The sequence below is a fragment of the Propithecus coquereli genome, unplaced genomic scaffold (genome assembly GCF_000956105.1).
Source record: "Propithecus coquereli isolate 6110/MARCELLA unplaced genomic scaffold, Pcoq_1.0 Scaffold10, whole genome shotgun sequence".
NCBI classification, from domain to species: domain Eukaryota; kingdom Metazoa; phylum Chordata; class Mammalia; order Primates; family Indriidae; genus Propithecus; species Propithecus coquereli.
In genome coordinates this window covers 4,806,753-4,821,770 of record NW_012133858.1, presented here as the reverse complement: position 1 = coordinate 4,821,770, position 15,018 = coordinate 4,806,753, and the positions used below count along the sequence as shown (strand labels likewise).

Genomic DNA, 15,018 nt, shown 5'->3' with positions numbered 1-15,018 from the left:
GCATTGGGAGGGCTTGGAAGAATGAAAATTGATCTGGGCTAGACCAGTGAGATGAGATTAGTTTTAAAGTGAAAGAAGGATCTACAACCTTGATGGGAGGTTCTTGCCAGGTGTGGAGTGGCCCAAGTGTGACTCTAGAGGCCCAGGAAGGTGGTAAGTCTAGTTGCTGGCAGCAGAAAGGCCAAAGAGAAGTGGAGTGCCTGCTGGATTGAATACTGCTGCCAAACTCAGAGTTTATTTTAGTAGCAGTTCCTTGCCAGTGTAAAGTTATAAAGAAAAAAATATGTTTACAGATTACGGCTTATTGCTGGGTTCAAGATTAGTTAAAAGAAACAAGAATTCTATATAATGGTAGTGGCTCATCTCTAGATAGGAATTATAGTTGCAGGAATTGAAGGGATAGGCCAAAGAAATGTAAACTTAGCAAAATTTGGTGATTATCTAAAATAATTAAAGGTGATTCCAGTGTTATAACTTGAGGACATTGGGAGGACATATGTACCAGTGCTTGTAATGAACAAGGTGGAAAGAAACAGTTTTAAAGATAACCTTTGATTTTGCTATGCTTAGTGGCAAAATATTCAAGTAGATACTAAAAGATACCCAACTTAACCATTAGATAATATATCAAGTCTGATATCCAGGAGCTTCTAACATTCATTAGACACAAATAGGATTGATTTCCCATCTATTGTTGTTGCCTGTTTGTTTTGAAACCCATATTGTAAAATGACCTCTTATCTGTTAATGTCTAATCTTAAAGGTTAGGTAGTGTTTTTGTTTTCTCCATCTATATAACAAGTATAAAAATACTTGGGCATTGGTCTTGAAAGGCTTAAGAAAGGTACTTGGTGTAGTAGTGCCATTAACAATATTATTGTTTTGAGGGAGGAAAAAAGTATTTAATACTGACTGCATTGAAAAACTTAGTCTATACAGCAATATAGATAAGTTTCAGTTGCTCAAGATGATTTTGTCTCTAAACACTTAAACGTGAATGTTTTATAAAATGTATTATATATTGAAACTTAATACTGTACATTTATTTATCCATCCTAAAATTTCTTTCAGGAATTGTTCCATCTTCTGTTGTCCTGACTTCTTTCCAGGTGATGTCAAGGGTGTTTATAATATGGGCAGTGACACATAGCGTCAAAGAGGTAAGTGTTTATGCAGACTAAAATAAATTAATATCAGCACTAACAAATACTAGTCAACTTTCTTTTTCACATGTTTGTTATGGCTGAAGAGAAAACTCCAGGTCATATCAATATAGCTGAAATAAAGTTCAGAAGTGGGGTTAATAGTGGGAAACATACCCTAGACATGCAGTGTTGTTAAAGAGAAGACTGATTAAATGGTACAGTCCTGTGATCTTAGTTCTCATGGAGGTTTGGATGGTGTGGATGTGGTCTGCAACTCAGGTATATTTTTCCAGTATCTTGTTTGTATCTAGCACATTAAACTCTGGGCATCTGTATCCTTGCAGTGGGAATGGGAGACATTGATTCATCTTCAGAGCAGTTCAATTTTTATGGACCAGGAGAAACAAACTTGTTTCCACCCAGCCTACCAGGACAAATGGAATTTCCAAATATGCTGAGTCTAGCAGTTCTGAGAGACCAGTGCTCTGACAGGTGCCTAGAGTGGTAGATACCTAGGCAGGCCCAGGGACACTCATTGTAAGAATTTGATGACGAAAGCCATCATCACCATGGGTGTGAATTTGCAAGTAAGCTTTCATTTTTTGGAGGAGGGATTGTTTTCTGCTTTTTCAAAGTCAGTTTTTTCTTGCTAATATCACCTTGAGGTACAGTACTCGTAGTCACAAGAAGGATTCATTTTTCAGCTTTCTAGTCCGTTAGCATTATTTTGGCATTCTTTTCCTCTATTCATCTGAAATCCCTGTCACAACATTTTGTTTTTCAGGATTTATTTTGACAATTTCATTTGTATTTCACCTAATGAGGGGTTTTTTTTTTAACCTTTTTATTGGCTTGTGATATATGTCCAGAAAAATACACATAGCTAATGAGTTTCTAGCCAAAGTTTAATAAACTTAGTCAATAAGGTAATATTTTTGTTATTAATATATTTTCATGGAATTTGCAGATCCATGGGCTTTTTTTAAAAAGATCTCTCTCACTCCTCGAAAAGGGCTAAATTTCCCATGTAGAAAGAATGTAAAATAATTTTTTGCCCTTTTTTAGTGATTATATTTATTTAAAAAGAAAGAAATCAGGCAAATAAATTCTAATATAGCATATTTGCCTTTATTCTCACTTTTAATTGTTTATGGAGTTAGGAAAGTTATTTTAAAATACCACATCATCTCTTCATTTATTTCAAAGTCCTTTCTACAAATTGTCATGTTTAACCTATGTAGTAGTCCCCCCTTATCTAAATGGCATGCATTGCAAGACCCCCAGTAGATGCCTGAATCTGCCGAGAGTATGCATCCTGTCTTCCACCCACAAATTTAATGTCTTTTCCGTCTTAACTAAGTACTTATCTTGCACTGCGGCCACAACTTTTGCAGTTTGAGGTGCAGTAGCAAAATTAGCACAAATTTCTTTTTCCTTCCTCACAATTTCACAAATAGGAAATTCATTCTTACTGTAGATCTTAGAAACCTCAGCATACAATTTGTTTACTTTCCTTATTAAGTGGAGAATTTTTACCTGTTCACTTAAACGAAACCCTTTATGGCTCCTCTTTGGCATATCCGAATTGCCAGCATCACTGCTCTTGCACTTTGGGGCCACTATTAAGTAAAACAAGTGTTTCTTGAACACAGGCTCTGCTAACTGATAACTGAGAAGACTGCTAGGTGATGTATACAGCATGGATACTCTGGACTTAGAGAGGATTCACATCCCGGGTGGCACAGAGGAGGGCAGTGTGAGATTTCATCAAGCTACTCAGAACAGTGCCCAATTTAAAACTTATGAATTGTTTATTTCTGGAATTTTCCATTTAATATTTTCAGACCAAGGTTGACTGGCGGTAACAGAAACAAAAGCCCAGATAAAGGAGGATTACTATATTTCTTCCTGTCTTACTTTTGTGTATATAATATTTCCTTTTCATTTTAACCAACAACTCATAACTTTATCTTCCATTGATCTCCAGTAACCTAAAACTTCTTCCTAGTAGTAACTCATTTACATTCTTAAATAGGCAATTATGTACTTTCAATAATTAAATGCTAGATACAAGAAGTCAAAATATTGTTCACTATGGAGTGTTCAATCATTCTGCCAATATAGTCAGATATTGATTGTCCAGGTGCTAATGCTCCAGCTGATAGATTATCCATAGCCTCGCTTCTCCTCCTCCCTCCTGCTTCAGTGACCACCTCTTATGAGCAGGTCTGCCAAAGGGGTAGACAGGCACATCAAACATGCTTACATTTCAAAGCAGGCAGTTCTGTTAGTCAAACTGCTATTAGCAACATTTGCCAGGATTTCCTAGGCAGATCATTGAGACTGGTTGGCTTAAAAAGCTCTTAGTATCTCTGTGGATTACAGGTCCATGGACCTGGCCGTCATCCCCAGTGACGATGCTGCCTGCCAGATGTATAGACTCAATGTGTACCAGATGGGCTCACATATATTATCACATTTTAGCTATACAGTAATTTAGGTTATATATGCATTACGTTTGCATATTTAAAATTGTTTCTCTGCAACCAAAGTGGTCCAGTTTCTGCTAACATTAACATATTTTCTGAAGAATGTAGTGCGGTAAATTTTATTGTCTTTCTGTCACCTCTTGGATCCTTGTTTTTACATATAGCCTATTGATTAGTTGACTTCCTCATTTCTCACGTCAGTAGGGTTCGATATTTCTGCTCCTCTGGGATCAGGTTCTTTTCTCCTCATTCCCCTTCTCTTTGAATAAAACTCACTGATTTTGTTTAGAGCAGGAGATTCCCCCTCTGGCCATGCCCAAGTCTGTGACAGCCAACTTGAAAACCCTGTTGCTGTGGCACTTCAGAGGCCAGTCTGGTTGCTGTCACCTGTTCGTCTGCCCCTTTCCTTGGCCAAATGCTATTTTTCCTGCCTTAGAGTTTCATATTAGCTATAATTCAGTTTGTTCTGTACATTACACACGACTTACATTCTATTTCCTGAAGCATCTTAAAAATATCTTTATTTTCCTTATATTCAGCTCTGCTCACTCTAATAGTGAGAATCATATAACTAATGCATAAGGAAACCGATTTCAGAAATAAGTGCTTAATAAAATATACTTTAGTTTCTCACAGTGATGTTTGAATTCTTTTCATGCTATTATCATTTCTCAGTTTCTTTTTACATCATGTTCCCCTCTAAAGTGGACAAGAATTCTTCATTTTCGTCATATTGCATTTGGATTTGGGTTTTTGTTTCACCCCCTCTGACCTGCTTTCTATGCTCATTTCCCTTGTTTTCCTGTAATTGTACATGATGCACTGAGGAGTAACCTTATACCTTTTAAGACTAGACTCTACTTTTTTCACAAATGAAGTGAAAAGGCCCTACAGGACCTGCGTCCTCACTTGTCATTTTAGTTCTCTACCCCATGGAATGCTAGTGACAGAAATGTCATCATGTACATTGTGAACCTAAAAAATGATCAGATGGCTTTCCACCCATCAGCTAGGGTGACACCTTGATCAACAGGATATTAAGGAAAAAAATTGTCGTCTCTATTCTCAAAAGCTTTTTCTTGTTCTAATATAGCAAATAACCTTTTTCCTTGTATTTTTTATTTTATTTTTTTTCTTCCTTCGTGTACGATCTTAGGCGGAACCTTTTTCCTTTTAAAGAGACCATATATATGAACAAAGAAGAGCTCTGGCAGAACAACAGGCTGTGGGGTGGGTAGGGAGGTGGGGCCTGGGGATACAGGAGGGAAGCCACGGCTCAGGTCTACCCGTTTCCTATCTGGGTTGTCCCAGCTCTCCCAGCCCTGAGTTGGCTCCTGCCACCTACCTTAGCTGGGCTGGCCACTGGTGGCATTTGTTCCCTTAGCCCTCCGTTTGTGTTTGTATCTTTGTCTCCTTGTTCAATTGAGACAGGATTGGCATTTTTCAAAATGAACTGCAGTGGGAAATGCCACCTTCTGTCCCTCACCATGACCCCCCTTCAGAAACAGACAAATTCATAGGGCACATATCCTTCTTTGTCCATAGGTAGCTAGGCTTAGCCCCACATTCCTGAACATTTAAGTAGGCCACTGTTCTTTCCTTTCCTGGCTCAGCCCTCTTTGAAGAAGCCACCCCAAATCCTCTCCTGAGTTCTTAGTGTGAGATCTTGTGTTTGTGGAGCAGAAGTCCCAGCTCACCTTCTGGGGAGTAGTTGAGGAAGAAGTTGCTTGGCTCTCACTATGTCTGTAGCCCGAGTGCAGTGAAGAACCTCTATACTTTACTAGGAGTAATTTGCATAAAATAAAACTATACCCCAGAGCACTGAGCCTTCTCTCCTGTCCTCCTCACCCTTTACCAGTGTTGGAGGAAAGGATGTTTTCCCACATTGTTCTGGAATGTTCTGTGAGTTCTCCTAATTTCACCAGTCAGCTCTGTCCCACCTCCTGGCATGCTGCTGGGCGAGTGACACTTCATCTACCATTCTCACTCATCAGCTTGTCCGCAAGATGCTTACAGAAATCTTGTCATCAGTGTTTAAGAAAGTTTCCTATAATCGCAAAGGTTTTTGTTTGTTTGGTGTGTTATAGTTTACAGAGGGCTTTATTAAAGTACATTACGACCACTCACTCTTGACAACCATCCCTTGGGGTAGGTTGTAGCCTCCATTTAGAGTTTGAAAGCTGGACAGGCGAAGTGACTGTCATGCACCCAGCAAATGGCAGCTTGGGTTCTGAATCCAGGGTCCTTCCACTGCATCAGGGCCGCTGCCTTCTTGCCCTTTGAAAACTTGATGTAAACACGTCCTTATTTTTTGTTGTGCTGACTTTTCCTGCTCCCCCATGGAGTGAAAATCCCCGCCTCAGATCCAGAGGGGCTTTTCCTCTTTAACAGTTCCATCATGCCACATGCATCCTGAGATGCGACCCTCTTGTGAAATAATTCGTGCGTCAAGTGCACACATCATTGGGGCCCTGCGCGCTTATCTGCAACACTTTGCTCCTCTGTTTTTTCACTGCTCAAGTGGCTCTGATGGATCTCTCCAATTAATTCGCCTTTCTCCTTGAAAGTTCCAAGACTGTTTTTCAAATTAGGATTTATAGACTATTTGGACCAGAATTACCCAGAGAGCTTATTAAAAACACACATTCCAGGCCCCACCCCACACTTGATACGGAATGTCTGGGAACGGGGCCAGGGAATCTGCATTTTTATTAGGCTCCTCAAACAATTTCATGAATTCCAAGGTTTGAGAAATGATCTAAGATACCTCTGCGTTGTGCTATGATTTTTGTTTGACCTTCTCTTCTGGATTTCACTTCTTACTTTACTTGAAGCCTAACCAAATCAGCATCTCCTAAGTTGAAAAGCCGTTATTTCATTCTTGAGGAATGAAAGCCTCAGAGTTCCCTTAAACTGCTAAGTAAAGTTATGTGGAGTTCCTGGTGCCTTCTCCAAAATCCAGCTGATGACTAGGTGAGGGGAGGCTTGAGGAGCCTCCTTACAGCAGAGGAAGATCTAAAATCACAGCACTGAAGAACCAGGTCATTTCCACCTGAGGAAATACTGTGCCAACATCTCTTCCTGGGATTTCTCAAGAAATGTCACCCAGCCTGGACAGTTTTATTATTTTCTAGGTAATTAGAACTCAGTATTTTAGAACCTGGAGGCTTAGCACCCATAACTTAGGTGAGGGGTTGATGAGTTTTGGCTTTGACATTTACCTTGTGACTTAGGACAAAGCACTTCAACTTTCTGAGCTTTGTTTTTCTCATCTATAAAATGATAATGCTAATATCTGCCCCACCTGTGATATCACGGAGTTTTCGTGAAGATCAAATGAGGATATCTGAAAACAAGGTGGCAAATATTTATAGAAATCAAGATCTCTTTGCATGCAATTTTTCGCTGAGCAGCTTCTGGAATCCCTTACGAAGCAGCAAACAACTGCTCTGGGAAGGAATGCCACTTCCTTCATAGATGGAACACAATTTTTTGTCTTCCTCTTTTCCTCCTCTTTTTCACTCTTGTAAAAGCTAAAACTCTGGATAAATTAATATCCTAAGTCCCACATTGCTGTGTCTGCTTGGTCGCATTCCAGTGTTTCTCTCTGCTGGGTTCTGCAGCTGGGTTCACAGTGTGCTAGTGTTCTCTCCCGCCTCTGGAGGCTGTTCCTGGTACCTTCTTTCCCGTGGCTGCACATGCTGCTTGTTGTCCCTGATGGCTGTGCTGTGCATTTCCCAGCATGCACCATCCTTGAACATGGTGTCGTGGAAAGGCAGAAAGAGCAGCTTCTTATACCCGTCATTCAGACGAGGAGATGAGGTGCTTCATCTGGGGACACATTATTTCCTCCTCAAGTTCTGTTCTTAGACCAGAAGCCATGCCACCCTGTCTTCTAGCCCCAGTGCCCCTTCCACAGTGACATCCCAATTCAGGTAGCAAAGGCCAGTGAGATACATCCAGTATCCTCCAGAAAGCTGAATGTCTAAAATTCTCCACTCTATTCCATCTATTCCCTTACTTTCTATTTTAAATATTTCTGTAGGTGGATTTACAGCACCTTCACTTTTAAAATTAGCACCTCTCTTAAAGGTAAGAAAACCTCATTATTTGATTGTTAATCAGACGCTGTCAAACTTTAGACAGCTCCTAGACAAATGCAGCAGTACTTTAGTGCTATTTCTATTTAAAGATTGTGTTACTTATAGCTAGACGGGTCCTTTTTCCATTACCTATGTTTAGCATAGGTGATTTGGGCAAAATCAAAATGTATCTTTCTCTGTGTTTTTCCTCCTGCCCCTTCCCAACATTTTCCTGTACTGTGTATAAAGATTCTATTTCAAAATGTAGAAAAATACTTAGATACTTGACGTTCATTGTAGGTTCACATCTGCCATCCATGGTGCATCTTTCTCCCACTGTCCTAGTCCCACCGCTTTTTTTACTCCCTTGAAAAATTCCACTGGAACTCATTTGCTTTTGAAAATATATCCTCTGATGATAATTATTAATAACTCAGTTAAGTGTAATAAGTGTAAAAAAAAAAAAAAGACATCTTCTTAACTCATGGAAGCTGACATTACCACCACTTCATACAGAACACAGCCCTGTGTGTCAGTCAGTAGTTGAGCAGGTTCCAGGCTCAGCAAAATCAGGACATTGTTTAATTGGCCTTTAACATTCATCTTTTTCTGCTCTAGGCTCTCCTCCATTGCATCCTGCATCCTCCTCCCGTGGTGACTGTCCCACAAACACCCCGACACTGAAGCTCCTCGGGGCATTTTCTTTTGCTCTCTCACCCCAAGGGCTAAAACCTGACATGCACCATTCCCAGTTGCCAGTTCCAGCACGGGAAGGGGCAGATACACCAGACAAACCCCCGAGAAGTCTGCACAGTTATCGTCATGTTGGAAGCTCTCACTCAGGACAGGAAGGGCCAGGTCCCAACCTGCCAGCCCTGGAGAAAAGTGTCCTCCGGAGCCCAATGCCGTTCCTGCACCAGCTGGCCCTGTTCTCTTCAGGCTGCAGCACTGGGTGCCTTCTTCCTTTCCCTCTGCCCAGGACTTGCAGATTTTAGGCTTTTCAGTACATTTTGCATTTTAGTCTTCTAAAATATTACACTAATCCCCCTCCCATGTAGTTCATGTTCTGGGTGTATCATTGGGGTCTCCTACATCGCTTCTATTTTTAATAATGAAATCTTTGACAAGCTTATTGTTGGAACTCATCCTCTTCAAGCGTAAGACGTGTCTATACTATTGGGTGGTATCTTTAATCTATTGCTGCCTCCCAATAGCAGGAAGCCTGTTTAGACCTGAAACTGGCTATTTTGGAGTCTTGGGATTAACAAAGATTTTTGACTTTCAACATTAAGAAACTGTCAGAGAAAAGGAATGAAAGTGAAGAAAGAAAAAAAAATTGTTACCTTGGGCTTAAAATAGTAGTTTCCCAAATAAGCACATGAGATTTACAGGCTGGAGCCTGAGTGGTTTCAGCTTTAGTTATATGTCATCAGCTTGAGTTAATGAGTAACACGGGAAACAAAGCTCTGTGGCAGCATTATCAGCGGAGAGCCAGCAGTAAGTGATTCTGACATTCAAACCAGCTTTCATCCGTGGGTTCAAAGTGAAATGAATTAAGATGCTTCTTTAGACTGTTTAAAGCCAAAAAAAAGTAACTTTTTAGTACTATAGAGTGGTGGAAAGATGTTGGTTACCAATATTTTTCTTCTGGGTTTCTTTGGGGTATTTCCTTCATCCCTGCACAGTCCAATAGAACTTCCCTCGATGATGGAAATGTTCTGTGCTCGTCCGTACTTCTAGCCGTATGTGAACACGTTGAACACTTGAAATGTGGTTAATGTGACCGAGCGACTAAATTTCAATTTAATATTTTCTTTTAAATAGCTGCATGTGATTGGCAGCTAGCCTACTGGACAGTGCAGCTCTGGTTATATCATTATTTATCATTCTTTTGATTTTAGTCAGTTCAGTTTTCATATATTTTATATCATGTGTGTGCGAATGGCTGTATAATTTTTTTTTATAAGGAGGCCAAAGAAAATTGATAGGTATACTTGGTATACTGTATTCTTTAAGTCAAGGGATTTCTTTTTAAAAAGTTCTCTAGATTAAATTCACGAAAATCCCGATTGTGGGTGTGGGAAACAGTGTTGTTGGTGTTCCCCTCACCCACTGCAGAGGTGGCAGTGGGTCAGATGGGGGTCCACTGGGTCAGGAGGCTGTGCCAGCCTCGCGCCTCAGAGGCTGCAGCCTGGCCTCGGCAGTGGGTTCGCCATGACACCACGTCCCAGGTTTGCCCTTGTTGGAAACCATTTCACATGCCTTTTCTCTCCTGTTTGAGTTAAAAGATGCCACCGGAGTACAGTCAGCACGATTATCCCACTGCACTTGAACTTCTCCTTTCACACTGCACAGGGGAGGTGATTGGCAGGCGTCGTGAGCCTTGTTAAGACGTGTCAGCAAAGCCAAGACAAGTTAAAAGTTATTACCTGTAAACTGCTTTTAAACAGGTGTGCTCCACAGTACAATAGAGGCATTTTTAAGCACTGGTTAATATTCATTTGAAAACTTTTAATATGTGGGAGGCAGAACTATCTTTTATTACTTGTTTCTTTGCCAAAGTGGTGGTCCTTTATATGCTGTAGCTTTCTCAAAATAAATTTATTTTGAAACACGAGTATCAGATAGCTTAATTAAAAATACATAAACCTGAGAAGAATACGAGTACCTTCCACCTCCTGATAGTTGTCCTGCACAGTGAACGCAGTCAGGTAGCTGACTGGTCTCGTTGGGAATCTTAAAGACCACAAGGGAACATGAAGAAGTACGCCCATCCCCCACTCCTATGAAATATGAAGTATATTTCTATTTCTTAAGGGAAGAGAGTTTAGTAACCTTTTTTACTTACCCGTATCAAGAAGCCCTGTAGTCAAAGCTGTCACTATGAGCTGTGATGTGTCACAGAAAACATAAAGCATATTACTAAGCTGTCTGCATTTTCCAGAGAGAGGACCCCTTTCAAGTCTGGAGTAAACCCTGGTGCACTTCTGGAATTTGTAAGCCGTGACTTGCCGTACACGTGTGGATGTGTGTGTGCATGCTGAGGGCATGCTCTGCATCGTAGAAGGGAAGGAGAACTAATGACTAGGCTCGATACATTAGAGTTTTAACTTTTGTTTTCCTCAGAAAAACTAATTATTAGGCTTGATATATTGAAGAGTTTTAACTTTCATTTTCTTCAGATTGTCCCCATAAATGTTTGTTTTTAACAGGACATGTTTTGGCATTTTCTTCCTCTTACCTCATTGTGCTTGGGCTCATTACCAGAATAACCCAAAACTTGAAAAGTGTGCGACTCTTTTGCCTTCTGCATTGGTGCTGCCTTGTTAGAAGGAGTCTTTTGTCAAGGTCATTGCCTCAAAGAAAAATATGTTCAGATCCTCAAGTGTAGAACTAATCAAATTTTTTAAAATAGAGTGTTCAGCATCCCATTAATCAAATTTTTAAGTAGCATTTTATGGTTTTTCAAACTTTAGAGTTTTTCAAATATGTTGTGTTACATTTCTGTAGCACTTTACCATCTGTAGCCGAGATTATCAACTGTCAGCAGAGGTCTGTCCCACCGATTGGTTTAAAAAGACAGTTCAGCCACATGCAGTAGCTCGCACCTGTAATCCTAGCACTTTGGGAGGCCAAGGCAGGAGGATTGCTTGAGCTCAGGAGTTTGAGACCAGCCTGAGCAAGAGCGAGACCCCATCTCTACTAAAAATAGAAAATATTAGCTGGGCATAGTGGCACAAGCTTGTAGTTGCACCTACTTGGGAGGCTGAGGCAGGAGGATCCCTTGAGCCCAGGAGTTTGCGGTTGCTGTGAGCTAGGCTGACACCATAGCAGTCTAGCCCAGGTGACAGAGTGAGACTCTATCTCAAAAAAAAAATAAGAAAAGAAAAGAAAAACATGGTGACTGAAGAGTGCACACACACTATCTCACATGAGCAGTCAGCGTGCACCTCAGATGGTGGTTGCCAGATAGGTCCAGTGTTATGAAGTGTAAATTTTTTAAGAAAGGCAGAAATCTAGATTTTTAAAATGTGAAATCTCTCAGTTTTTAAAAACTGGTTTAAATATTTTTAAAGTACTATATAAGCCCAAACAGAACATCTTTGGTCTGGGATCATCGATCACCATTTTCCAGGAGGCGATGGTCATAGCCTTTATTTTTATTTTCTCTTTTGAAATGTTTGTGATTATTATACTTTCATAGAACAAAAAGAACCATGACATTTCACAAAACATATTGTCAATTTCATGTTCTTTTGACATTTCAGTTACATTTCCAACAATGATAAATCCTATCCCCTCTGGAGTGTTGGGCAGGCACATTGGGGTACTGCATTTGGAGATTTGGGGGAGACTGTGGTGAGTATACCCTGGCTCTTCCCCAGGGGCCACAGTAACCAGTTGGTGGGAATATTGTTCTTTGGGCTATCATTGCTGCAGTTAATCCTGTCACTTCATAGCCTACTTAGACTAGATTAGATATATATGATCAAGGTCGGGATTAAATACAACCCTTTCCAAGGCAACCCTGTGCTTGAGTTGGGTCAAAGGTAATAGTTGTGTGAAAGCTTTTCAGTTAATAACGTGCTCTTTGGAGGTGAGAGAGTCAAACAGGACTAAGGAAGAATATTGGGAAAAGCCAGCAGCTGGTGACATCCTTAGACATCCCAAAGTGGGTAGACGTATGTTAACCTTCAAGTAGAGGGAAAGATGGCATCTTTTAAATAATACTTAAGCAACAAAAAGCAAAACAGCAAGAACACAGAACATTTTCTTGGTAATTAGGCTAAGAGGTAGCATTGTACTGAGTCCCAGTAATGACTAGCATAGAAAGCAGGAACTCAATAAATATGTTTTGAATTGAATTTTTCCTTTCATGGAATAATGGCAAGCACTTTGCTAAACACTTGATATGTTTCTCTAATCCTACAACACCTGTGCAAAGGCACATATCTCCAGTTTACAAAAGAGGGGTCAGAGAAGAGAAGTAACTTGGCCCCAGGACATGCAGCCAGGAAGTCTGGAGGTCTTTTTGATTCCATAGTTGCACTTGATTGGAAAAAAAGGCCAGTTGTAGTGATTAGCTAGGCTACTTGAAGTACCTGCCACCCTTCCTTCATGTTGCCCAGAAAATGAGCTGGACACATAGTAAGCATTAAAGTTGGATTAAGGGGAACATTTTAGCATTCATCTCTGCATGTCTGGCTTTGTCATAAATGCAGAATTGATCATGCATTCCTTGTTGACTGCATGCCTATACATTTTTCTCATTGCATGTTCAGAAAAGTTTATTTCATGACCAAGAGTTGTTTTTAACTAGGCCATTCACATCAAAAAATAGTCCTTAGTTATTGTGTTGTAATGGTAAGAACTTTTTAACCAGTTTTCTTTGTCACTGTAGGTTTCGAAAAAAAACTATGCAGGCCAGGTGCAGTGGCTCATGCCTGTAATCCTAGTACTTTGGGTGGCCGAGGCAGGAGGATTGCTTGAGTTCAGGACTTCGAGACCAGCCTGAGCAAGACACCGTCTCTACAAAAAAATAGAAAAATTAGCCAGGAGGTAGGAGGATCACTTGATCCCAGGATTTTGAGGTTGCAGTGTGAGCTATGATGACACCACTGCACTCTAGCCGGGGCAGCAGAGCAACACCCTGTCTCAGAAGAAAACAAAACAAAACAAAAAACAACAACAAAAAGCAGATAGTTGCACATTTTTCTCTCCTTTAAAGGGGAAGAATATTGATATTTTTATCACTTACAGTTTTCATTTAAAAAAGAATAGTATTTTCTGGTTTGTTTACCAAGCACCCTATAATGGATTTTTAAATAATACCAAATCATAAAAAACACTTAATACATGAAATACTAATCCAAACATCTTTTTTTTTTAGAGACAGAGTCTCTCTCTCTCACCCAGGTGAGGCTGCAGTGGTACAATCATAGCTTACTACAGCCTCGGACTCCTGGACTCAAGCAATCCTCCTGCCTCAGTGTCTTGAGTAGCTAGGACTACAGGCACACTCCACAATGTCAGGCTAATTTTCAAAGTTTTGTAGAGATGGGATCTCACTAAGTTGCCCAGGCTTGTCTCAAACTCCTGGCCTCAAGCCATCCTCCCAGTCTCCCAAAGTGCTGCGGTAACAGGCGTGAACTACCATGACTGGCCTAAACACATGCCATCAATGTCTTATCAAGGATGAAATTCCTTTTAATAGATAACTAAATGAGTTGCATTTTTCTTCAAAAAAATTTAATAAAGTTAGAGAAAGGACTGAGATTGTCCTGTTTTCCAGCCCAGACCCTCGGTTGACTCACCAGCCAGGCACCAGTGCTCTGGCGCTCTGCCTTGCTCTCCCTAGGAGCTGCTCTCCCCACCCAAGGCTGTTCCAGCCAAGACAGAGAACATGCAGGCTCAGACTGAAGATGGGTCACCACCTGTTATTTCTTTATTCTTATTCATTCAACAAATATGTATTCAGCATCTTCTGTACTCCAGGTATTGTGGTGAGCACTAGGATGCATAAGGAGAGAAGAAACATGGTTGCTGCCCTCACAGGGCTTCCAGCAGGATCAAGCAGACAGCAAACACCATATAGTTTTATGACTTATAAGGCAGCAGGAAGACAGAGTGCCATAACAGTTGTCATCCTCAGTTGCCCCAGTCGAGGGCTATTTGAGCCTGTTGAGGTACCTAAGGAGCTGTGCCACTCTCCAGGCCCAGTTGTTCTCCTCCTGGGGTGGGCAATGAGCTAACACATATAAAATGCTGAACAGTGCCTGGCACTTAGTAAGTGCTCAGTAAGTGTTAGCTACACATTAGCTATAAAGTAACCTGATCTTTTTACAAGTTTGTCATTTTCTCTATTTCCAGAAATGGACAAATTTCTATACAACTGTTTTGAATTTTTTTGTATGTCCTGGGGTTTATTACAGAGATATAATTGACTTTTCACATAGAAATGGATATGTTCTTTACACTTACTGAAACGATTTCACAGTTAGTTGGTGAAAATTTACGCATAATTACTTTTATCATACTTAAGAAATAATTAGCCCTGCTAATGGAAACTATCATTATCTTAATCATCATTATTATCCTAATCTAAAGCATTTATTAAGAATTTGATCTTGGCCGGGCGCGGTGGCTCTCTGGGAGGCCGAGGCAGGCAGATTGTTTGAGCTCAGGAGTTCGAAACCAGCTCTGAGCAAGAGCGAGACCCCGTCTCTACTAAAAATAGAAAGAAATTAATTGGGCAACTAAAAATATATAGAAAAAACTAGCTGGGCATGGTGGCGCATGCCT

At 40.5% G+C, this 15,018-nt stretch overlaps 1 protein-coding gene across 1 annotated transcript in view; it reads left to right on the top strand.

The window, feature by feature from the left end:
- HACD2 (3-hydroxyacyl-CoA dehydratase 2) overlaps window positions 1–15,018 on the top strand; it is a 98,778-nt gene that overhangs the window by 65,597 nt on the left and 18,163 nt on the right. The window contains exon 3 of the mRNA XM_012639616.1: window positions 1,072–1,160. Within this exon, the coding sequence (XP_012495070.1) occupies window positions 1,072–1,160 (89 nt within the window). The remainder of the gene's footprint in view (window positions 1–1,071; window positions 1,161–15,018) is intronic.